This window comes from Pan paniscus, chromosome 10 (assembly GCF_029289425.2).
Source record: "Pan paniscus chromosome 10, NHGRI_mPanPan1-v2.0_pri, whole genome shotgun sequence".
NCBI lineage: Eukaryota > Metazoa > Chordata > Mammalia > Primates > Hominidae > Pan > Pan paniscus.
The window spans coordinates 14,770,305-14,797,270 of NC_073259.2; the positions used below are offsets into that span (position 1 = coordinate 14,770,305).

At 36.3% G+C, this 26,966-nt stretch overlaps 1 protein-coding gene and 1 long non-coding RNA gene across 2 annotated transcripts in view; one reads left to right on the top strand and one right to left on the bottom strand.

Moving 5' to 3' along the window:
• LOC129393478 (uncharacterized) overlaps positions 1 to 26,414 on the top strand; it is a 30,058-nt gene extending 3,644 nt beyond the window's left edge. The window contains exons 2-8 of the long non-coding RNA XR_008620359.2: positions 4,225 to 4,340; positions 6,049 to 6,078; positions 9,358 to 9,434; positions 10,413 to 10,553; positions 18,444 to 18,576; positions 20,814 to 20,879; positions 24,125 to 26,414. This is a non-coding gene — a long non-coding RNA (uncharacterized LOC129393478). The remainder of the gene's footprint in view (positions 1 to 4,224; positions 4,341 to 6,048; positions 6,079 to 9,357; positions 9,435 to 10,412; positions 10,554 to 18,443; positions 18,577 to 20,813; positions 20,880 to 24,124) is intronic.
• On the bottom strand, positions 2,425 to 3,361 carry LOC100979614 (prothymosin alpha-like). Its single transcript, XM_003804534.6, has one exon. The coding sequence runs from the start codon at positions 3,195 to 3,197 to the stop codon at positions 2,844 to 2,846; it is 354 nt and encodes a 117-aa protein (XP_003804582.1). The 5' UTR covers positions 3,198 to 3,361; the 3' UTR covers positions 2,425 to 2,843.
• Positions 26,415 to 26,966: the final 552 nt, after the last annotated feature.

The window sequence follows — 26,966 nt, forward strand, 5'->3', positions numbered from 1 at the left end:
ACATCATCTAGATCCAACCTTTTATTTTCCTTCATCATTATATAACTTTTTTTGTGTGTGTGATAGAGTCTCCCTCTGTCACCCAGGCTGAAGAACAGTGGCGTGATCCCACTGCAACCTCTGCTTCCCGGGTTCAAATGATTCTTGTGCCTCAGCCACCTAAGTATCTGGGATTACAGGCATGCACCACCACGCCTGGCTAATTTCTGTGTTTTTTGTAGAGACAGAGTTGGCCAGGCTGGTCTTGAACTTCTGATCTCAAGCGATTTGCCTGCCTCCATCTCCCAAACTGCTGAGATTACAGGTGTGAGTCACCATGCCTGGCTCAGTTATTATATAATTTCTTTGATACAATCCAAGTTTCCCTTAAAGCCATGATTCATCTCTCAGTGAAGTTCATATTCATCATATACATTTGTGCTAAATTTCTATGGCTTTTCCTATAGGCATATACTTATGGTATGCTTATTTCCTTCTCTTCATGGTTTATATTAATTCCTGCTACTGTTAGTGCTTTTCAAGAATTACATTCATTCCATTCATTTGCATTCAGTGTATACTATGTACCAGGTTCTAAGTGCAATGATACCAAAAGTTTCAAAACAAATTTCCTGGCCTCCTGGAGATTTCATTTTTAGGGGAAGACTAAGATAAAAAAGCAAGAGTATATTTAGTATACTAGTTGTTGATAAGTGCTATAGAGGAAATTAAAGCAGGGCAAGTGTTTCTATGGTAAGCTAGTAAAACAAGGCAGGTCAGGAAGTAGGGAGGGGGCTCCCTATGGAAAAGCTCATTGATAAAAAGTCCTGTGTGAGCAGAGACTTTAAGTAAGTCAAGGAGCCAGATTTATCCAAACCTGGGGGAAGATACTTCCAGGAAAAATGAACAAAAAGTAAAAGGACTCCAGAGACTGAAGCATGCTGGGTGTATTCCAATAGGAAGAAAGAGGTCAGTGTGGCCGGAACCGGGTAAACGAAAGAGAGATTAGGAAGACGCGAAGTCATGGGGTAGCAAGGGTTTCTAAGTGGCATTAAAAACTTACGCTTTAACTTTGGGGGGATATGGGAGATTCCTGAAAGGGTTAGAGAAGAGGAGGGACACGATCTGACACATGTTTTAAAGGATCCCTCTCGCTGAAGGGGAACAAGAAGAGATAATCATGAGACCAGTTAGAAAGCTATTGAGAGCCCGCAAGAGAAAGGACTAGAATAATAGAGATGGAGAGAAGTGGGTAGATTCTGGATGCAATTTGAAGGCGGAATCGACTAGATTTGTGCATGGATTAGGTAGGGAAGATAGGGGAAAGAATGTAGTAAAGAACTCCAAAGTGTTTCTCCCTAGCAAATAGAAGAATGGATTTTTCATCATCTGAGATGAAGGAAATTGAGGGAGGAGCAGGTTTGTGAGGGCGAGCAGATACTCAGTCTTAAACTTGCTGATTTTGATATGCCTATGAGACCTACAAGCCTGTAAGTGGAGAGTGGGCAGTTGAATACATGAGTTTGAGTTCAGGAAAAAGGTGTGGATCAAAGTTGTACATTTTTGGACACAAGTACATAGTTGTTATTAAAGCCATTGACTAGATGATTTTATGAAGGGATCCTCGTATAGAGAAGAGAGATCTGCAGACTGAGCATTATCGTCAAGATGATTATAGGTGGCACAGAGTTGGATTTTTAATGATAATTTAAATAAACTTTAAAAAGTGTTAGCTTTTCCCCTTCTCTTTCAATATAGTGGTAATTTTTGTATTGCTATATTAATGATATTGGTAAAATACTGGTTTTCTATACAAGTTAGTAACCTGGAGTTCCTCTTAAAATAACTTGTTTAAGTAAAAACATGAGTGCATTTAAACTGTCAATTGAACAGTAAATCATACTAGTGTCACACAGATATTTCAATATTTTGAACATGGTTTAGGAAGACATTTGAGAAACACAGAGGTATCAGAAAGAATCCTGTCCTGAGGTCAACAGCCTTAGACCTTATTATTAGGCAAGAGCTTTTAAGCTTTTAAGCAAGTCTTTTATTTCTCTATGCCCATTTCTTTATTCTTAAAATACAATAATAATAATTTACCCTAAAAAGTACTTTCTATTTATTTCCCTAAGAGGCTCATTCCAAGTGATTTTCATCAGGACAGTGTTTTTCTTTCTTTCTTTCTTTCTTTTTTTTTTGTTAGAACAACTCAGCAAAATAAAATTCCTGTTTATTGTTGGACAACATTGTTTCACACATACATCAAACAGGCCAAAAAATAAAAATAAACAGCAACTTCATAGACAAAAAAGGAAAAAAAAGAAACCTTTTATCTTTGGCCTTTTTAACCATCTCATACAAACCAACTACTTATAGTACAGCTGAGTACATACACAAAAAAGTTACTGGAATGCTCGGAATAAGATTGTTTTTCTGTTGTCATTTTTGCTTTTTTTACAAGGTTTTTTCCTCCTTTGAGATTATAATGAACATGGTCACACCACAAGTAAAGTCAGAAGTAGGACAGAGAACGCTCCGAAGGCTGGTTTGGTCATCCGAGATCATTAAAAATGGCTGACCCTAACAATATGTACAAAAATATAAAATGTAAATAAAAAATACAAACAAATTTCCTTTTTAAAGTACTTTTAAGAAAAAAAAAGCAGGGCCTTGGAAGTTTTGGTTCTTTTTTCCTCCCCTGTTGCAAATTCTCATGGTTTGGGTTGGGTGGTGGAGAGCGCGTGTCATCTGCGGGTGGCACTGCCCTCGGTGGGCGGGCGGGCCTCTCTACTCGAAGGTGACCACGTTTAGATTCTGAGACGGGAAGTGGAGGGTGAATAGGTCACGGCGGCCTTTTTTTTTTAGTTTAACTTTTCCTTTTTTGCTGTCTGGTCATCCTCGTCGGTCTTCTGCTTCTTGGTATCGACATCGTCATCCTCATCATCTTCAGCTGCCCGCTTGCCTGTAGCTGACTCAGCTCCCTCATCTTCATCTCCATCCTCTTCCTCACCATCACCTTCCTCCTCCTCTTCCTCCCCACCTTCTTCCTCTTCTTCATCTACCTCGTTGTCAGCCTCCGGCTCCCCATTTTCCTCATTAGCATTCCCGTTAGCAGGGGCGTCTCTTCCATTTTCCGCCTCTTCCACAACTTCCTTCTTCTCCTTTAAGTCCTTGGTGGTGATTTCGGAGCTGGTGTCTACGGCTGCGTCTGACATGGTGGGGCACGCCGGTGATGCGATGCAGGGGATTAAAAAGAAAGCGAGAGTTCAGGGCCTCTGGCGATAAAGCTGCCGGAGTCCGCGGCGGCGGCGGAGGCGGCTGCGGCGAGCAAGGAGGCTGCCGAGGAACAATGCAAAGATGGCTTTTCAGAGCAGCCAGTGGGGCAGGACAATGTTTTTCATCAAATGTCCTTAGATTTGGAGGAGGGTAAGAGTTGTTTTTTTTTCTCTCTCTCTCAGAGAAAAGCATGCCCCCAAAAGACATTCCACAACTGTATACTCTGGCAAGTCACTTAACATGAAAATTTTCTCTATATATTACACTTACCTGATGCACAGGGCAGCGTGTTGAAAGTTTCCTCCTTTGCTATTCCTTCAGGCTTTATATTGACAAAAAAAAAAAGTAAAGCGATACTGAATGTATAAAAGAAAAATTAAACACTTGAAAGCAAAGGAGAAAATGGTGGTGAAAAATTGGATTGTAGATCTATCCACATTCTTGGGAATTAAATGTCACTGTGAGATGCATATTAGATAATACTGTATGAAATAATAAGGGCTCTGAGACTCACAGAGAGTAGACTTACGTACCTCAACTAGTAAGGGCTTGACTACAGTGTCCTTCTGCGCAAGTGGTGGGACGTCAGTCAACTCATTGTCACACACTTCCTGAGAATGCATGGCTTCTGCAGTGGCTGTGAAATTCACCTTTCCTGGGGAATAAAGTTCTTAAGAGTTAAACGGTGATTCTATATTGAACAGTTTCTTCTTTTCCAGTTTCCCCAGTGTATCCAGTGATTGTCTTCCTCTTGATTAGTATTAAAGGAGGAGAAAAAGTGTGTATTGGGGTCAGTGCAGAAAACAAATCATCCAAGCACACGAAGTGGAATTTGCTAATAGCATTACTACTCACCCAGTGACTTCGGAGTCACAACCCAGGACACGGGAGTCACAACCCAGGACACAGTTTTCCGCCCATTTCTACAGACACAGTGAGATTCTTCATTCTTCTCTGTTGGAACAGCCAGGAAAGCGGAAGAGACCTCCAGCTGCACAACGACCTGTCCCCCACACCCAACCACAAGTTTATGAAGGGATGCAGAACAGCATGAATACTGCAAAAGATGCTCTGTGCATCAGGTAAATGGACTGAGGGACAATGTCCATGAGTCCAGAGGTGCTGAGAAGCTGTGCAAATATGGTCAGCTCTATCAGACACTTTGTAGTTTAGATGTTTGAAACAAGAAAATTGAAAAACTGACAGGAATTAGGATAAGTGTTTAGGATTTAGCCTTGTGCCAACAGAAGAAAGAGGTGTTTAGTGAAATACATGAAACAATCAGGTGAACATAATGTCTGAATTTAGGAATACACAGATATAGGAGCCTGAATGAATATAACCTTACCACCTTGGGCCTGTCAGGTACCTTTTCTCTTAGTACCAGGTCTGCTTCAAAATTAGGATATATCATATGCAGTTCTGATTTCCTGGGTTACCTAGGAGACCTGGTAATGAATGGTGACTATCTTCTATTCTCATTCACTTCCAGAGAAGTGTCATTACCCGAATGCAGGTGGACAAGTAGTTAAACACAGTGGCTTTGAGTGTGAAGGCTTCTCCTCGCACCACAGAATAAGGAAGGGTGAGTTCTAGGAAGAAAGGCTGGAAGGCTTGAAGAGACACGATAGGAGAGAGGCCAAACCCTGTGGTTCCAGACAAGCAGAATGCGCTGGCCTTCCACTCTGTGATGGTTTCAGGGACCTGGTCACCAGCTCACTTATACCTAATGAGCTAGTGAAGGAGCAGAGAAGAGGAGTATAAGCAAATCTTTTTTTTTTTTTTTTTAACACAAAGCATGGCTGATCCTAGAACATGATAACTCAGTAACCTAGTGTGGTAAATGCTAAACTTGATCTAAGGGTTGGTGCTCCTGGTGAGGTTTAAAGTTTTTTTTCTCCCTACCTCCCTTACTCCCTCCTTCCCTCCCTCCCTTTATTTCTTCCTTTTTTCTTTCATTCTTTCCTTCCTTTTGTTCTTTCTTTCAATCTCCCTCCCCTCCCCTTCCCTTTCCTTTATTTAAGAGGGCTGGTAGCATCCTACTTTCTATTATTTTAGTTATCAATAGACTAAATTAGAAAAAAAATTAGCATTGTTTAATTATGAGATAAATGAACTATAAACCTAAATATTTACCAGAAAAGAGCAGAGCAGAACTAAAAGGATCAGGAATCCAGGATAACATCAGTCATACAGCAGGATTCAAGCCCTCTCCTAAACTAAATTCCAGGCAACACACAACTTACTCAACTACCACCAAATCCCAGATCCAGGTCTCAGGGAAGTACTTCCGGACTATCTCTTTCACTTGCAATATCTGAGGTTCTTCTTCAATCATTGCGTACATTATTTCTACGGCTCCTGGGGGTACACCTCGCAGACCTGGTCCTGGAAGGCAACACACAGGCCTCAGTGTGAACCTCATTTTTATCATCAATTTCTTATTGCTGCCTTATTTCTCAAGTGGAATAAGGTCATATGCTCAGGGAATGTTTATTATTGGAACAATTTAACCTACCAGCTTGTTATTTTGTTCACTTTCCTATAAAAAGGCTAATCCTATTTTTTCTTCAAATAGAATCTAGAGCTAAAGATATTTTTCTTTATAAATAAAAACAAATGACCTGTACATGTACCTCCTGAATCTAAAATAAAAGTTGATTAAAAAAAAACAAATGTAGCTCTCTCTAAGACGATTACTCAACTGGTGAAGGGAAGGATAAAGAGTAATTTAATACACCAAATATTGCTTTTACACTGAAATTGTGTTCACATGTCTTCTGTTTGCAGTGAGAATCAAACAAGAGGAATGGATATTAGGTAAGCAAGATGATTTCGGGAATGATTTTTTGTTTGTTTGTTTCGACATTGAATTAATATGGAGACATAAACAATAAGCAACAGGATTCAGTAAAGTATGTAGTATAGACAATGGGGAGTCAGGAGTGAAAAGACAATCAACTTTAGTTAGGTCGGAAAAGACTTTACCAAAGCGGAACCTAAGATGATCATTCATGGATGGGAGGTGGAGGAGAATGGGGAGTTATTCCCAGGAAAGGACTGTGCAAATATATATACAAAGGTGGAAGGGTGCTTCACAGGGATAATAAAAATTTACCCTCTAGAGTGGAATGGCTATTTTCAGGGTGTGTTTCCCATAATTAGGTAAACAGAAGGTATAATATATAATAAAACATAATGAAGGCTAGGACAAATGAATAAGGTCTGTTAAGTGGGAGTTAGTTAGCTTGATAAAAAAGAAATTGATATTCCAGAAATCAGAAGATATACATATATATAAGATATATATAATCTTTACGTATTGTTAACATTATCTTAAATATCTTTATTATAATATTATTCTATAATATATCTTCTGATCTCTGGGGCATCACTTTTTAAAGATAATTATATATGTGTGTAATTATAAATACATATATGATATATATATAAGATAATAGAGTTAGATGTGCTCTTTCAAAACCTTAAATACAATAATCTTATGAATTCTGGAAGTAGTGACTATGAGAAACAAGTGACATGAGAAAAGCAGTGTTTAAGAGTATGCAGGACAGATAGAGGTAAAGAAAAGCTGGAGGCAAGGAAGTTAAATTAGAATGGTTTTTCAGTAATCTAGTTATGAAATAATGACAGACAGATTAAAGTGCTGTAACTGAAAATGAGAAGGAAGAAAAGGATAAGCAACAAATACCAAAAGAAAAATTTGCATAGAATATTACAGAACATTTGGGGTCAAAGTGTAACGATGTACTCTGAGTTTTCAGGTTTTCTGAATCATACCTTTGTTTCCATTGATCTGTTTTCTCTTAGGTTGGAAAGAAAATACACACTTGGTGAAATGAAAGTCAATTAATCATGCTTTTCACTTTCTTTTTTTTTAAAACAAACATGCCATTAAAGGAATCATGATTTTTTTTTTTTCATTTTATGGTCACAATACCTCAATGAGTTTGGTGTTGTCATTCTGACTTCAGATTTAAAGAAATTGAGCCTCTAAAAGGTTAAGTGAGTCTGCAAATTTCCAAAGTCACATAGTCATAGCAGATAGGAGTGTGATGAAAAATTGTCCCTTTGTTCTTAAAACAGTGTTCTTTTTTCACTATACAGGAATTTTTTTTTTTTTTTCTGGTGAGGAAATATCCTTAATGACTCCTTTGTTTTCAATTAGAACATTACTCCTTGCCTTCCCAGGCAGTGAATCTGCTGTATTAAAATGTGTTTATTCTTTTTTTTTTTAACACTTTTTACTGCCATCCTCATTTTTTATTAAAAAGTAAATTTGGTAGACATTCAAGCATGCAGAGAAAAATTTCTCTAGGCCTGATGGCAGTAGAAAAGAATTTTGAGTTAGGCCTTTTGCAACATTTCCTCATTTCCAGGTATACTTGAAACACACAAAGAGACTATGCAGAGGTAGCATATCTGCCAAAAGTTGCATTACTCTCTTTTGCTCAATATTACATAAATCACTTCTCTTTCCATAAGAAGATATGACAGAGACAGTTAATATCCACATGAGCCTTCCCATTTCTCAGCCTCCTTTGCATTCAGGGCAGGAACATGGGCGGAAGTGATGTATACCATTCCCACTCCTGCCTTTAAGAGTCAAGTGCAACCTCCTTCCCCATGGGTATGACCCTGAAAGCCACGTTGGCGATGGCAGAGTCACCAGAGGAAAGCAGACTGGTTCTCTCTGACTCACTGTTTGGCACGGGGCTGTTCTGGAGATTGTCTGAACTCACAAGTAGATTTTGTGTGAGCAAAAGCCAAACCATTAGGTGCTTACCCGCTGAGATGTGGGAGTTTGTTTGTTACTGCCATTGAATCTAATTCTGACTAATTCAGGTATTGAATCCATCATGGACAAGGAAGATCTAAAATGGCAAGACTATTAAAAGCAAAAACAAAAAGGTAGTTGATTTTGATGTCAAAGAGAAAATAATAATTGCTTAAAAATCCTCTATTTGAGGAAAAAGTATTATTTGGGGCTAACTTACCGAGAAGTTGCTGCAGTCTCAAGATCCAATACTTAGAAAAACAGGTTTTCATCTTAAACCAACCCAATAAAGCACCATTTTTCTTCTATTCTGTCAGACAAATAAATCACACCTTTACCTCCTATTATGCTGATACGCAATCCTCGTGGTAGACACAAAGTTGGCTTATGGATTTTTGAGTTGGTAAAAATATCTAATCCTATGGACTGAAAAAAATTAATTGTTAAAGCATAGCGGCAATCCAATCTTGAGACTGTAAGTAGTTTCTTGAATTTGTATTGTACTTTCACTATTATGTTACATATAGTTCATACGCTCATCATGAAAATTACATAAAATAAGGAGAGCTATTTATAAATATGAAAACAGAGTCATAGAAGGTCAAGTTCATTAAGCTATTGAGTGAATAGGAGTGGGAATTCAAACCCGTTTCTGATTCTTATTTCTAAATATTGTCTGGTATACTCTAATGCTCCTTAACTCTTTTTTGCATCCATAAAACTGAATATTTTAGACTTAGATGTTTTCTTCTCTTCTTTTTCCCCATGAAACAAATATCTATGTCTGTGTATGCATATAAACAGCTCTCCTTATGGCTTTATTACAAAGAGCATTTTTTTGCTTGTTTCTTGTCATTTTAAATTGAAGGTTTGCATATCGGAGGTTGTTCTTTACAATCTTAGTAAACTCTGTTTTGTTTATGTTTTACCAGAAGATATGGCTTTTCCTGAATATCTATGCTCAACTCGTTCCTGTGGTCCTTTCCTCTTTTTTCTCAGTTTCTTTTAGTCGTCTCAAATGTCTGCATCTAAAACCCACATTCAGATGCCCACGGTTGTCTACAGTCCACCTGTTTCCATCTTCCCCCTTCTTCAGTGTTAGTCACAGATAAATATTATTTGCTATTTTATCTCAGAGTATTTGGGAAACTGTGGGACTCTTGAACACCGTTGTCAGTGAGGGTTGTGTACGCAACAGAAAGAAATAAACCAGAAATAAATATTTAGAGATTAAACAGCTGGTTAATAAACCAAGAAGTATTGTTTTCATCCTTCTACCATCTGATTTATGATTCCAAAAGGTCCAGAAGAGAGAGATTTAAATTGCTTTCAGCTAAGCTGTAGACCTCTAGCAGATGAACGACATATTTTCCTGAAGGTATGATGAAAGTTTTTAGTGCTTTTTGATAGTGATAAGATTTAATTTCATGACCTGGATAATTCTGCTCAGTTATAGTTAATACTAAAGAATTACATTTTTAAGACATCTTAACATTTCTAATACAAGTTTTGTTAATCTTTTCTTAATGAAAGACAACTTTAAGTTTTCCTGGAATTTTACTGCCCTGTGAGGACTGAAGTTTTGCATTTTATGTATTCAATCCTGTATTCATTCAACAAGTGTTTTTTGTTTATTTGTTTGTTTTGTTTTGTTGTTTTTCTTTGAGACAGAGTCTCGCTCTGTCACCCAGGCTGGAGAGCAGTGGCGCGATCTCGGCTCACTGCAAGCTCCGCCTCCCGGGTTCACGCCATTCTCCTACCTCAGCCTCCCGAGTAGCTGGGACTACAGGCGCCTGCCACCACGCCCGGCTAATTTTTTTTGTATTTTTAGTAGAGACGGGGTTTCACCTTGTTAGCCAGAATGGTCTCGATCTCCTGATCTCGTGATCCACCCACCTCAGCCTCCCAAAGTGCTGGGATTACAGGCGTGAGCCACCGCACCCCGCCTCATTCAACAAGTGTTTATGGTGCAAATGACTGAGATGATGGCCTCCAACAAGGTGCTCACCTTTCCAAGAGTGTCAGACACATTATGGAAAATATTTTGTTTTGGTTTTCTTACATATCGGAATCCCCAAGAGTCACTGAGAGGGGAATACAATGGTGGTAAGCAGCTTTGGGATCCATTTGGTTAAGGTTTGCGGCCTAAAAGTAAACCACTTTCTATTTAAGGTGGTAGAGAAATTCATGTGTGAACATCTCTGTGTCCACAAAGTTATCTGTCTCTGAGATTTCAATATTTTTCTGTTAGTTATCATTTTGTTAGAGGGAGGGGAGAAAAGATCCTAGAGCTTAGAAGTCCATTGTTTCTCCATCTAAACAGAGACGTAGAAATCAGTTTTTGTTATGTTTTTAGGGAAAAAAAATTACCGTGAAGATACTGTAAATATCCCCCTCCAGGACTTGCTTTGGTGTGGAAGTGATTCCGCTGTGAGTTGTGTCTTTTGCGTTGTTGCACTCTTCATCATATTCATCCGCAGGACCTCCAGCTCTAAAGGTAAATGGACTCTTTACTGGTAGCAAGTTATAGACCTGCAACATGGAGAGAACAAAGGAAATCTCTTTCTTTTTAACAAATTTTAAAATGTGATAATGTCCCTTAGGAAATTTAAAAGATTATGGTGTTTATTTAACATGTGCATGCTTACATTATGAAAAGCAACACAGAGAATCATGGAGTAATATCAAAGGTCATGGATCCTAACTCTTTTGTTGTGCAAAAGAAAGTAATATATAGAGAGATGAAATGAATTGATCAAAATCTCAAAATTCATTTTGGTTGAGTAAAAATAAAACCGTCTCTATTTCCCACACACAAAAAAAAATGCCTACTTTTAAAAGAAAGTAGGAAATGTGGACAGCAGAGGCACATAATGAAAGAATAAAAGCCTCTCACAGCCCCCTCACCTAAAATAATCCCCATAAATACTTGATTCATTTCCTTTTTCCATTTCATATGACTAAGGCTGTACCAAGTTTTCTTTTTAGTCTACCGTATTAGGACCAAGTTTAGCTTAAGAAAAATCTAGGTGCAGGGACAACTGAGAAATAATTCAATTCCAGTTTGGTTTTGCCCAGAGCCAAGTTTAAGGCCATGTGCTCAGGGTTCAGGTGGCCTTACTATACAGTGTTCAGGCCATTAAACACACCTGCAGACCTTCTAATGTGGCTTCTGTCACTTGTCATCTGTGCTACTGTAATAACTTCGTAACTGTTCTTGTGCTTTCATTCTTGCTCCCATACTCTTAGCAGCAAATATGATCTTTTTAATAGATTCATCTCAATTGTCCACTCTTCTGTGTAAATTTCCTCATTGATTTACCATTGCATTTACTATCAACTCCAAACTCCACACCAAGTAAACAGAGCTCGCCATGATCTTCCGTTTTCCATCCTATCTGCAGCCTCTATCATCCTCCCCTCTCACTGCTACATATTAGGTGATGACCTTTTCCTTTTCAGTACACTCCAAATTCATTCTGACTCAAAACCTTTGGCATGCTGCTTCCATTTTTGGCCTCTCCACTATTCTCCAATGTAAACATTTCAAAATTGCTCAATTATTTCAAAAATTTATCAGCACCTTTATGCTTGATATCAATACTCTGTTTATTCTTTTCATAGTATTTATAAAAATCTGGAATTATTATATGTTTATATGTTTTTGTTGCTTGCTTGTTTGTTTTTATATCTCAAAAGATTATAAATCAAAACTAGTAAAAGACCAAATCTGGATTGTCCATAATTAATAATCCTGGTCTCAAAACAATGTCCATCTTATAGTCAAGATGCAATAAATATTTCTTAAATAAATAAGTGAACCATGAAGCCAATAAAATATAGGGCTGTTCTGAAATTGCTTCATTGCAAGAGACATTTTTAAAGACAACATTGAATGGAAATTCTCTTTTGTCCACACTTAAAACCAGTGAGTGAGTGTCTGGATTTTAAGAAAGGCATAAAATTTTTGCATAATTTCTTGAAATTATATTAGTGGTGGGTTAGGAAGTGGATTTAAAAGAAAAGAAATGAGAATGGAATTCCTCCTTTAAAATGTATTGTTTTTATCATCAATTTCTTATAGTTGCCTTATTTCTCAAGTGGAATAGGTTATATGCTCAGGGAATGTTTATTATTGGAACAATTTAACCTACCAGCTTGTTATTTTGTTCACTTTCCTGTAGAAAGGCTAACCCTATTTTTAATGTCTCCTAGTTGTGTTTTCTTCATTCATAATATTAAAGTAATAATACCCATCTCAAATAATTATTATTCATTTACTCACTCATTAAAAATGTGTTGATCATCTATTGTACATAAGATTCTGTGCTAGGCAAGATGATGGAGTCAAGACCTATCAGTATGCTGTCTTCAAGAGACCCACCTCATGTGTAAAGACACACATAGGCTAAAAATAAAGGAATGGTGGAAAATTTACCAAGCAAATAGGAAACAAAAAAAAGAAGAGGTCATAATCCTAGTTTCTAATAAAGCAAACTTTAAACCAACAAAGATGAAAAAAGACAAAGAAGGGCATTACATAATGGTAAAGGGTTCAATTCAACAAGAAGAGCTAACTACCTAAATATATATACAACCAATACAGGAGCACCCAGATTCATAAAGCAAGTTCTTAGAGAATTACAAAGAGACTTAGATGCCCACACAATAATAGTGGGAGACTTTAACACTCCACTGACAATACTAAACAGATCATCAAGACAGAAAATTAACAAAGATATTCAGGACCTGAACTCAGCTCTGGATCAAGTGGACCTGATAGATATCTACAGAACTCTCTGTCAAAAAAAAACAAAAAACAAAAAACAAAAACAAAAATATATATTCTTCTCATCACCACATTGCACTTACTCTAAAATTGATCACATAATTGGAAGTAAAACACTCCTCAACAAATGCAAAAGAACTGAAATAATAACAAAGAGTCTCTCAGACCACAGTGCAATCAAATTAGAACTCAAGATTAAAAACTCACTCAAAACCACACAATGACATGCAAATGGAATAACCTGCTCCTGAATGACTCCTGGGTAAATAATGAAATTTAGGTAGAAATCAAGAAGCTCTTTGAAACTAATAAGAACAAACAGACAACATAACAGAATCTCTGGGATGCAGCTGAAGCAGTGTGAAGAGGGAAATTTGTAACACTAAACACCCGCATCAAAAAGCTAGAAAGATCTCAAATCAGCAAACTAATATCACAAGTAAAGGAACAAGAGAACCAAGGGCAAACAAACCCCAAAGCTAGCAGAAGCCAAGAGATAACCAAAATCAGAGAAGAATTGAAGGAGGTGGAGACAAAAAAACCCTTCAAAAAATAAATGAATCCACCATTGACCCCACAGAAATGCAAACAACCATTTAGAGAATACTATAAACTCCTCTATGCACATAAACTAGAAAATCAAGAAGAAATGGATAAGTTCCTGGACTCATACACCCTCCCAAGACTGAACCAGGAAGAAGTTGAGTCTCTGAATAGACCAATAATGATTTCAGAAACTGAGGCATTAATAAATAGCCTACCAACCAAAATTCCAGGACTAGACAAATTTACAGATGAATGTTACCAGAGGTACAAAGAAGAGCTGATACCACTTCTAATGAAACTATTCTAAAAGATTGAAAAGGAGGGGCTCCTCCCTAACTCATTTTATAAGGCCAGCATCATCCTGATACCAAAACCTGACAAAGATACAACAAAAAAAGAAAACTTCAGGCCAACATCCGTGATGAACATCGAAGCAAAAATCCTCCATAAAATGCTGGCAAACCAAATCCAGCAGCACATCAAAAAACTTATCCACCACAATTATGTTGGCTTCATCCCTGAGATGCAAGGTTGGTTCAATGTATGCAAATCAAGAAATGCAATTCATCACATAAACAGAGCTAAAGACAAACCCACATGATTATCTCAATAGACTCAGAAAAAGCCTAGAATAAAATTCAACATCCCGTTGTGTTAAAACTCTCAATGAACTAGGTATTGAAGGAACACACCTCAAAATAATAAGAGCCCTTTATGACAAACCCACAGCCAATATCATACTGAATGGGCAAAAGCTGGAAGCATTCCCCTGGAAAACCTGCACAAGACCAGGATGCCCTCTCTCACCACTCTTATTCAACACAGAATTGGAAGTTCTGAGTAGGGCAATCAGGCAAACAAAATAAATAAAGGGTATTCAAATAGGAAGAGAGGAAGTCATATTATCTTTGTTGACAGATGACATGATCCTATATCTAGAAAACCCCATCATCTCAGCCCAAAAGCTTCTTAAGTTGATAAGCAACTTTAGCAAAGTCTCAGGATACAAATTCAATGTGCAAAAATCACTAGCATTCCTATACACCAACAACAGACAAGCAGAGCCAAATCATGAAAGAACTCCCATTCACAATTGCTACAAAGAGAATAAAATACCTGAGAATACAGCTAACAAGGGAAGTGAAGAACCTCTTCAAGGAAAACTGCAAACCACTGTTCAAGAATTCATAAAGGACACAAACAAATGGAAAAACATCTCATGCTCACGAGTAGGAAGAATCAATATTGTGAAACTGGCCATATTGCCCAAAGAAATTTATAGATTCAATGCTATTCCCATTAAACTACCATTGACAGCTTTCACAGAATTAGAAAAAACTATTTTAAAAATCATGTGGAACCAAAAGAGAGCCCAAATAGCTAAGACAATCCTAAGCAAAAAGAACATAGCTGGAGACATCATGCTACCTGACTTCAAACTTTACTACAAGGCTACAGTAACCAGAACAGCATGGTACTGGCGCAAGAACAGACACGTAGACCAATGCAACAGAATAGAGAACTCAGAAATAACACTACACATCTACAACCATCTCATCTTCAACAAACCTGACAAAAACAAGCAACGGGGAAAGGATTCCCTGTTTAATAAATGATTCTGGGAGTGCTGGCTAGCCATATGCGGAAAATTGAAACTTGGACCCCTTTCTTACACCTTATACAAAAATTAACTCAAGATGGATTAAAGACGTAAATGTAAAACTTGAAACTATAAAAACCCTAGAAGAAAATCTAGGCAATACCATTTAGGGCATAGGCATGGGCAAAGATTTTGTGACAAAATCTCCAAAAGCAATTGCAACAACAACAAAAAATTGACACATGGGACTTCATTAAACTAAAGGGCTTCTGCACAGAGTATCAGAGTGAATAGTCAACCTACAGAATGAGACAAAATATTTGCAATCTATTCATTTGACAAAGATCAAACATCCAGTGTCTACAAAGAACTTAAACAAATTTACAAGAACAAAACAAACAACCCCCTTAAAAAGTGGGCAAAGGACATGAGCAGACACTTCTCAAAAGAAGATATTCATTCAGCCAACAAACTGATGAAAAAAAGCTCAATTTTACTGATCATTAGAGAAATGCAAATCAAAACCACAATGAGATACCATCTCACACCAGTCAGAATGGTGGTTATTAAAAAGGCAAGAAACAACAGATGCTGGCGAGGTTGGGGAGAAAAAGCACACTTTTACAAAGTTGGTGGGAGTGCAAATTAGTTCAACCATTGTGGAAGACAGTGTGGCGATTCCTCAAATATCAAGAAGCAGAAATACCATTTGATCCAGCAATCTCATTACTGGGTATATACCCAAAGGAATAGAAATCATTCTATTATAAATGTTCATTGCAGCACTATTCACAATAGCAAAGACATGGAATCAACCTAAATGCCCATCAGTGATAGACTGGATAAAGAAAATGAGGTACATATACACCATGGAATACTATGCAGCCATAAAAAATGAGATCATGTTCTTTGCAGGGACATGGATGGAGCTGGCAGCCATTATCCTCAGCAAACTAACGCTGGAACGGAAAATCAAACACTGAATGTTCTCACTTATAAGTGGGAGCTGAATGCTGAAAACACATGAACACATGGTGGGGAACAACACACACTGGGGCCTGTTGGGGTGGGGGCAGGGGGAGAGAGAGCATCAGGAAGAATAGCTAAAGGATGCTGGGCTTAATACCTAGGTGATGGGTTGATCTGTGCAGCAAACCACCATGGCAAATGTTTACCTATGTAACAAACCTGTGCATCTGGCACATGTACCCCAGAACTTAAAATAAAAGTTAAAAAAAAAAAAGATTCTGTGCCAGGCATGGCACAGATTGTCTTGGTAAGCAAGATTGCTCCCTTAAGGAGAATATAACAGAGAATACAATGAGATAAAATATGTAAAGTACTTTATGCAGTTTCTGCTTGTTGTGGAATTACACTATGCCTGTTACTCTGAAGAACTTGTTTTTTTGCAAACATTTTTGGAACTTTTAACTTCCAAAAATGATCTTATCACATGAGCATTTCATGATCTCCAAGGTTGGAATGGGAGTCACAGATTTAGGTGAGAGCTCAGCTTCAGGCTTCATTAGCAGCACACTCTGGTCTACAGCACGGAGGGCACAAAGGGAGAGGGGGGTGGCTGTCACCTTCAGGCGGGTGTTTGAGGCTGGCAGGCTCTGAGCTGAGGAGAATCTCAAATTTACCTGTAAAGAGGATATGATTAAAGCAGCCACTTTTATAATTATTACAGTAACCAGCCCTTCTTCTACTCCAGGCTAAGAGTAGCCTTTTCTATACTTCCTTTCTCTTTATTCATCTTAGAGCAGGATTAAGAGATGAACAACCTAGGAACTACCAATTCAGTGTCTCTGGAACAACCTGGAAATTTGATTCCAGTTAACTCAGGTTTTCCATTCCTTATATAAATGGTGAAATATAAATTGACTTAATCATATAGAAATAAAACGCTGCATAGAATTGAAAACACACGTGCAAGAAAGATGCATACCTTGCTATCACTGACCTATCTCTGTGCAGTGTTTGTGTGATGACTGTGTGCAGTTTGCACGGTGATGTGAAAAATCACATTCCACCCCTGAGACCAGCCAACAGAAGTCTCCTCCAGTTGGCAGTCTCAGTCATCTGAAATTCTAAAGCAGTGTGGAACTGTTCATCATGATTGGGGATTTACTGGTCCATTTAAAAAAATAAATATCTAATATACAGCCTAAGAGTTCATTGGTTCAGACAATTTTAAAAATGGTGAATAAAGAACAACAGGAAATTGTGCAGAATCTTCCCAAAGATTTGATTCTACTTTGGCCAAAAAAATTAATTGGCAAGATAATCTATTAGTTCCTTCTGTTGATACCGACATTTCTTGAGTAGTATCTGAGTTATATAGTAGTAGCATCAGGTAACTTCCTTGATTCTTGGACTGAAAACTGATTTGTATTGGAATGAAATATCAGTATGTTTAGCTAAATAACATCTGACTTAGGTTGCTAAATTTCACTATGACAATCCAGCTTTATGGTCTACTGAATTTAATATAGCAGTTTGAAATCACTTATCATAAGACATATATGAAAAAAATCAATAATTATTTATCTTCAAGATGCAATAGTATTCATCTTTCTAATTCAATATACTATGAAAACACTGCTTATGGAGAATCTCTTTGAAATATATTTGCTTTTATTTTTAGAAAATTTAAGTTCATTAAAATATGTTAGTGACTGTCCATGTCAAAAGAACAGGTAATTTGGGATTATAATAAACTAAAAACACTATTAACAAGAAGTGGACATGTTAGAAAATAGAAAATGTTTTACTGATATGAAAACCAAAACATAACTTTAAGGCATATTTCAAAGGAGTCTGTACCTCATATATTATATTAATTACTACCAATGTTATTCTTAATGAATAATTATATCTGGTTGAGTATAACAAACGATTCCAACTATTACATAATTTTTAATGTGTACGCTAAATCTGTTGTGTTTAAGTGAAGAAATAAGTATATGAAGTTTGAATAGAAAACTATTTTTCTCTGTCTCAGCAAAGATTGAAAAAAATTTAAATGTATCGTTTTGCAGGGATGCATGTCTGACTTGGGGTCTTTCCTCACATCCTCAGTGCACTATTTATTTGCTCATCATCCCGCCAAGATGTCTAACTTTTAGGGTGCTTAATTTGTAATTTTAATAGATCTACTGTTTTTCTAGTTTTTGTGGTAGTCAACTTTCTTCTGAATCTTCTTATGAATCTTTGTTCATATTATTTTTTACAGCTGATCTTCAATTCTGATCAATGATGATTTTAAAGGTATTTAACGTGAAGTGATTGAATATAATGTCCGTGGGCTTTTACTTCTATGGTGAAGTTTTATACTGTTGCACAGGGACGGTCATATGTTTTGCAAAATCAGAATTGTTTTTCAGACTGGATTCCAGGGAGAAAATTACTTTTCTGCCAATTCTGTTTTATAATGCTTCTCTCATTTCTAGGGTGTGAAGAGGATACTGACCCACCAGAAAGAGACCCCACTGCTAGAACGAATAAGATGTGCTGAAAGCCGGAGCATAACTTGGCCATTCCAAGATTTAACGACAAACTAACTACCCATCATTAACACTAAAGGTATTGAAGCATGAAGGAGTCTCTTCTCAGTGGGTATGAAACACACAGAAGTCCAAACAGAACAGACACTAAGCTTCTTGGACACACCATCCAGGTTTAATAGCACTCTTTAGTAAGGTGGAATTAAAGGTTTACATCAGAATACACTGTGTATTTTTCTTATTTCACTGTATATTTAAAACAAGACAACCTAAATATAGATCTCAGGGCAGAAATGTTCACTTGCTATAAACACATTTTGTTTTAATCTCCACAAAGCCCATGTTAAAAAAAATAATCCTTCCAGGTGTATTTGAAAACAGGCATCTGAAGTAGGCGGCTCTTATCTGATTGCTAATGTTATGATTATGCTGCCAGAGTAGTGAAAATCAGATAAACAGCACCAAGTTCTGTTGGAATAAAGCATACTTATATCTCAGTGAGCTTCACATGGCAGCTTTGTATTCCTTAAATAAAAAATATGCCATCTGAACCTATGTTAAATTTTTGTGCTATCATTATTTTTAAAGTGTCCAGGCTGTTTCTCATCTGTTCTGTATTATTAAGCTGAGTTTAAACTCATGACAATTTCCTGCTGTCTGTAGTGGTACATGGAAGTGTGCCAGTGTATGATGGGGTAAAATTGGCACAGCCTTGGGAGGCATCATTTTTAATCAAAATATTAGTAACAAAACATTTTAAAATTAAAACTATTAAAGGCTTATAGATGACTTGATTTTGAAATTCATATGAATTTTATAACAAAACAAGAGACTTTTAAAAAACTGTGTTTGTGGTTGCCTGTTTTGGATGTCAGCACTAGACCTCTCAGTATGACATCACCCCCTGCCTTTAGAAGTAGTTGGGAGGAATGTTTTAGGAGCACTGTATGCCTAATTTCCTAATTTCCTTCTTTTCCACACATCACAATGGGAGAAGAATAAAAGGACTAGTCTTAAAACAACCCACCTTGTTGGCAAAACAGTTTTCAATCTCAAGCTTGTCAGTGTCTGCAACAATTTCTCCATTAGGTAAAACAGTGTAAACAAGCAGATGAGCACTAGGAGCAGAGTCTGATTCCACTCGAAAGGAGAAGGAAAACACCCCTTTCACTGGAGAATTTAAAAAGAAGAACAAGTTCAGAATAACACATTAGCAACAGAATTATCAATTTTATTTTTAAAAAAGGCATTTCCAACTATAGACTTTATTTACATTTGGATCACACTGAAGTAAGAAAAGACTTTCATTTATACCACTGTGCAGGTAGTAGTGTTCAATAAATATATGCTGAGCTAATGACATTTTCCCTTAAAGATATAGGTTTAATTGTTCATTTCCTCTGTTTAAGTAGGAAAAAGACATTTAATGCATGTCTCTATTTCTAAATTGAAAAATATTATTGAGAAAGGAGTCAAGAGAGAAGAAAGAGAACTTCTAGACATGTTTGGTTATAATTCTTGTGTGTGTAAGGGCAATATAAACAATGCAACACAGTCTTTTCCTTCAGGCCATTTATAATACAGCAGGGATACAGATACAAATCACATAAAAAGCCTTGTGAGCCTTTGATTTTTATAATAGAATTCTGTGTGTTCATCTCAGTGGTTGTCCTCTGTGTGAACTACATAGAGCTTATGTAACATTCCACTTGATTATTTTCATAAATGTTCTAAGTTTGATCTTTGTAGCATAAAATTATTCTTTAAAAATTGTACCCTTCCTGTATCTATAAAAGATTTGAGGGCAGCTTTCATGAAAATACAGAGAAACAGCAGAGTCAAAATAATTTGAAACAGTAAGACGAAAGCCAAATGAATGTGGAATTCTGAAGCAGGGTTGAATATAGGAGTTAATTTTATTAGGAAGCTGCAATAAAATGGTTATTACACTAGAGTACTTAAGTTTTTCACTGAGTTTCCGAAATGTCAAAGACAAAGTCAAAACAATCATTTACATAGCTGTCATTAAATAAAATGAAGTATATTTTTTCTTAAAGAGAGAGACACTTCCTCTTCCCATCCCACCACCTTAGGACCCAATCCATACAGGATTTAAACTCTACTGCAGAAACAAACTTTGAAGATACTGCTTTGTGAGGCAGTGACTTTTTCATATGTTATTAGAGACAACCTTACCCGCTCTAAAAAAATCAATACAATGTCCAATAACATAAAATCAGGGATTAAATGGAAATTTAGAGTCAGTGTTTCATATTTGAATGAACGTATTCAAATTTTGTGCTTTATTTCAAACAGAAAGAAAACAATCAGTAAGAGATTATATAGACCTAAGAGATGTTACAGACCGAAGAAGAACCTATGGTGAGTGGCGTTTTAGAGTGTGGGTACTGCATCCTTATCATGACCTTAGAAGCCTCTTGCTGGCTCAAAAAGACTGGGAGAAAGTCTATGAAAAAAAGGTTTTCATCTAGAAGTAGAGTTACAGGAAATTTATTAAGAGGCTAATCTGGAACTCAGAAAATTACAAACAAACATTAATATTTTGAAATCAAACTTAAATTCGTGATTAATTAAAAAGGTATCTTAGGCCGGGCACGGTGGCTCACGCCTGTAATCCCAGCACTTTGGGAGGCCGAGGCGGGTGGATCACGAGGTCAGGAGATCGAGACCATCTTGGCTAACACGGTGAAACGCTGTCTCTACTAAAAATACAAAAAAATTAATCCGGCGTGTTGGCGGGCGCCTGTAGTCCCAGCTACTCGGGAGGCTGAGACAGGAGAATGGCGTGAACCCGGGAGGCAGAGCTTGCAGTGAGCTGAGATCGCACCACTGCACTCCAGCCTGGGTGACAGAGTGAGACTCCATCTCGAAAAAAAAAAAAAAGTATTTTAATCAAACTTTACATGATTATTTAAAGGAAAAGTTGTAAATAGTTGAGTTAGATGACTAATTAAAAATCAATTTTTATTTGAAAATTTATTTGAGCTCTGTTAATAAAAGTTCCTTCAGTCAATGATAGCTCATAAATATTCAATTTTGTTTCAAAATTTGAAACAAACAAACAAAAAGAAGTCCATTTTTTCCTTATGAGATTCAACTTGGGGACAAGAGGTAACAAGTAAATAGGCCAGCTGTACTTATCTTTTGTAAAAAAAATATATATTTTTACTTATCTTTTTATGAAATGTTAAACATTCTTCCTAGGATAACAGAAATTAACAGATATTTATGCGCCGGGCACGGTGGCTCATGCCTGTAATCCCAGCACTTTGGGAGGCCGAGGCGGGCAGATCACGAGGTCAGGAGATGGAGACCATCCTGGCTAACACGGTGAAACCCCATGTCTACTAACAATACAAAAAATTAGCTGGGCGTGGTGGCGGGTGCCTGTGGTCCCAGGGACTTGGGAGGCAGAGGGAGGAGAATAGCGTGGACCCGGGAGGCGGAGCTTGCAGTGAGCCGAGATCACGCCACTGCACTCCATCCTGGGTGACAGAGCAAGACTCCGTCTCAAAATAAATAAATAAATAAATAAATAAAATAAATAAATATATTTATGATTCAAAGAAATAAAGAAGAAAAGTGTGATCTAAGATAGAGAAATTCTATTAACCCAGTTGACCTCAATGACGTTCAGAGAACACTCCACTTAACAGCAGCAGAATACACATTCTAACATTTATCAAGATAGACCATATTTTCTGAGCTATAAAATATCTCCATAAATTTAAAAGAATTAAAGTCATACAATCATAATGTCATTAAATTAGAAATCAGTAACAGAAAGATGTCTAAAATATCTCCCATTTAGAAACTAAATAACACACTTCTGAATAACTCATGGTTCAAAGAAGAAATCAAAAAAGAAAGTAGAAAATATTTTGAACTGATTCAAAATGAAAGTTTCACATGTAAATATTAAACGATGCAACTAAAGCATTATTAACAGGAAAATGTGTAACAATAAACACTTGTATTAGTAAAGAAGAAAGGTCTCAATCAATGACCCCAGCATCCTCATGAAGAAAGTATAAAAAGAAGACTAAATTAAAATCAATCTTTAATTGATAAAGATCAGTGGATACCAATGACATAAAAATAAAAAAAAAAACAGAAAAATCAATTAAACCAAAAACTAGTTGTTTGAAATGATCAGTACAATTGAGAAACTTCTAGCCAAACTGATCAAAAGAAGACATAAATTATAAGTATCTTGAATGAAAGAGCTTCTATCACTATAGAAATTACAGATATTTTAAAACAATATTATGGGCTATTTTATGTCAATAAATTAGACAGTTTAGAAAAACAGACAAGATTTTCAATGACATACACAACCAAAAAATTAAGTAGTAGCAAACTTACATTGCACTTCATTAAAGAAAATAAATTTGTATTTAAAATCTTCTCACAAAGAAAATTCTATGTCCAGATCACTGGTAAATTCAACAAAATATTTAAGAAAAAGAAATACCAAATATTAATGAATTCAGATATTTAGGGAGGAGCTTTTACAGAAAAGTGTTAAAGCTTTTATAGAAAAGTGGTTCCTTCTTCCTGCTTATAACAAAACTGGAGAGGAGAAAAATAAATTGAGGAATTAGTCATCAAAAATGAACTAGGACTTGATAATTCGGAAATTTCTCAGCTTATCTAAATTGCAAAAATCGGTAAAATTAAGACATTCGCTGTCAGGAAATTGTGCTCTAGAAAAAAAGCTATGATGTGACTGGACAACTTTTTGCTAAAGACTTGATTTGCAGAAAAATTAAAATGTCAGAGTAATTTAGCCCCAAAAAGGCGCTCTTCGAAAAGATTAAGTGCATGACTCTTAGATACCCTTACCCATCTCAACAAAAGCCAAAATTGGAGATAGAATTATCCATCAAATGTCAATGAAAAGGCTTTTTGTTTAACGGAATTAATCTCTGTGACACACAGGAGACCTACATGGTTCTTGCAAAGTTTATACTAATAGAAACATTGTCAGCTTCAACTAAAAGGGACAGAGAGAGTATAGAATAAAAGAAGAATGTCAGACCTCTCAAATCATGCAAGCAGGAAACGAGATCTGATAAAACAATTCAGCTGCAAACACATCCTTCATGAAAAACGGCAAATGATTTCATGAGTGGATCCTTGAGCCCAGACAATAGAGAAATGAATTAAAGAGGATTATTCCCAGGTGTTAAAACTATGCTGTTTTCCTAGCCAGATATCAGCACTTCTTGGGACTAAAGACTCTTTTTGCCCTAGGATGGATTATGTCCAGGACCTCATTAACACCTAATTTAGATGACTGAGATGATGAGATTTGGAACTTTTGAGCTAATGAGACTGTGAGCTTTTAATCTTATGTTAATGTTATGATGGATAGAGTGAATGCACTTTGCATGAGGGATGAATGTGAATCTCTGGGGCCAATGGGAAGATTGTGGTAAATAGAATAATGGCCCCTGAAGATACTCAATTTCCAAAACTTCTGCATATGTTACTTTATATGGCAAAAGGGCCTTTGCAGAAATGACTAAATTAAGGATCTTGAGGTGTGAAGTTTATTCTGGATTATCCAAGTGGGCCCAATGTAATCACAAGGGTCTTTCTAGGAGGAAGACAGGAAGGTGAGAGAGATTTGAAGATGGTATGTGGCTGAATTTGAAGATAGAGAAAGGAACCACAAGCAAAGAATGCAAGAGGTCTCTAGAAGCTGGAAAAGGCAAGGAAAGAGTCTCCCCTCAAGCTCCAGCAGGAATGCAGTCCTGACACCTTGAGTTTAGCCTAGTGAGACTTCTGACCTCCAGAACTAGAAGATACAAGTGGTGTTTTAAGGCACTAAAATGAAGAACTAGAAGTGTTGTTTTAAGCCCATAAATTTGTGATAATCTGTTACAGTAGTAATAGGCAATGCATACGCAAGCACACAAAGTAAAATTTTTCTGTGGTTATTTTCCATATTTTTTCAGTTACTTTCTGCCTTTTGAAGACATTAAAGACATAAAATGAATATATATTAGTTTAGGAATAAAATTTAAAATGTAGGAATGCTATAAAAGAAGAAAAAATTTTAACTGGGCTAAAGCGAACCCAGTATGTCATCCTATTACATCAGCTTCTTCATCTTTGGATGAAGAGGTTGGTGGCTGTTTCTTCTAATGTGAGAATAGCTCCAAATTGCTAAATTGTTCAGAATTTGACAAGATGAAAGAGGAAAGAAAAAGGAAATCTTGAAAACATTTACTGTTTCCTTGTTCAATGGATAACATGTGGATTCCTGATTGGGAGATTTTTCCTCTTGCTTTGATCTGAAGGCAGAAGGAAATATATTCATTATTGTTTAAAAGAATACATTTTAACCTAACTTTAAAACATTCATGATATATGGGTGAACCAGAATCTTATTACCCCAACCTAGAAGTTATTTTGATCACTAAACTTCCTTTTCAATATCTTCATATATGTGTCTTTACATACTTTAAATAAAAAATATGTAATTGTATAATGTTTTATTATTTTATTTAATATTTATCACTTCTAATAAATATATGTAAATATGTAAACAGAATTTATGTATTTTTTCAACAAACATTTCAAACATCTACCTTATGCAAAGCAATATATAGTGAAGGCAGATATAATGTATAAATAAGTATTCTCTAATATTGCCTCTATTTTTAAAAAACTAAATGTATTGAGCATTCTCTATATGCCAGGAACTGAACTAAGTAATTTACTGTTAATTTAATTGTTTAATTTACACTATAATTCCATGAAGTAGGTATTAATATTATCTCCAGGACTAAAGTGAGATGATTGACATTTCTCTTTCCAGATGAAATTAGGTAAGTTATTCAAGGTCGTGTATCTAGGAAGCAATAAATCTAGGAAATTCAAATTTATTGTTAATTTTTCTATTTTTTTTGGAATTAAGAAAATATTATTTATAGTTAATGCTCTTATACAGAATTCCCTATATTTAACTTTTTCTTCTTAAAATGACTTATTTGAGTAACTATGAGCCTTGGACATTTTCAATTTGGGGGCATTCGTGGGAATATTGGCCTCAAAAGTATCACTCCAATTTATAGTCTGCCTGTTAATATACCTTTTCCTTGCAATCACATCAGTCATGAGCTTTGTAAAATAATTAGAATTGAATATTTTTCCAGAAGATTGTTTATAAGTTTTATTTCCTTTTGAATGAGTTCATGGTTCTTAGCTTTTGCTTATTTATCTACTGAGTTCTAAGAAAACATTTTCTCTTTGACTAAAAACATTTTATCCCAGGCTCTTTCCCCTCCTGCTCAATAGGTTGCCATTGGAACTCTGCAAGGAAAAATTCTAAAAGTTTCAGTGGTGAATAGAGCATAAATGAGAAATTAAAGCATTAATATTTGTTAGGAAGTAACTTCTCTTCTAGCACAAAAACAACACAAAATATATTATTGTTATCTTGTAAATGGCATTACTTAGACAGGAACCCAGCAATTTTGGAGTCTACACAATCAGAAAGAGCTACAGTGGGTCTTATTCTTACCAAATAGTAGAAGGTTAATTCTTTTTCATCCCTGAGAATCTGTTTATTCAGGATGTAGTGTGCTGGAATCTCCTGGGTTTGTCCACAGGTCAAAGTACCAATAATAGGTTTGAGGTGAATATAACTCTTGCTTGGGGAAAAAAAATGCTTTGCAGTATGAGATGTTTGCGTATGAAATTCATCAAGCCACCAGTTATCAGAACAATTGTTACTCTCTTTGTATTTGACCTAATGGAAGAATAAATAAGCTGTTTTATATATAATATATATATGATTGCAAAAATATATAAAAATATGCATATTATATATGTTTGTATATATATACATAAAGCAATATAATAAAGCCATATAAGAAGGCTGCTTTCTTAAATATAGCATAATCTGTAAACTGCTTCCCCTCAAGATCATTTAAGCTTATGCTGTACTGATTTAGTAGATGTTATTCATTCACAAACAAGGTCAATTACTTTCTCTTAACACGCTATGGCTGCAAATTGCATAAGAACATTTGAGGCCGGGCGCGGTGGCTCACGCCTGTAATCCCAGCACTTTGGGAGGCCGAGGCGGGCGGATCACGAGGTCAGGAGATCGAGACCATCCTGGCTAACACGGTGAAACCCCGTCTCTACTAAAAATACAAAAAATTAGCCGGGCGTGGTAGCGGGCGCCTGTAGTCCCAGCTACTCGGGAGGCTGAGGCAGGAGAATGGCGTGAACCCGGGAGGCGGAGCTTGCAGTGAGCCGAGATCGCGCCACTGCACTCCAGCCTGGGCGACAGAGCGAGACTCCGTCTCAAAAAAAAAAAAAAAAAAAAAAAAAAAAGAACATTTGAATATTCAACACAAAACAAAATAGTAGTATGCCAAAGAAACCAAGCAAGATCTTACTTGTATTAGAATCATAAAAATATTCAAT

Bases quoted from the DNA above. Each gene is read 5' to 3' on its own strand.
- LOC100979614 (XM_003804534.6), bottom strand. From the start codon at position 3,197: ATGTCAGACGCAGCCGTAGACACCAGCTCCGAAATCACCACCAAGGAC.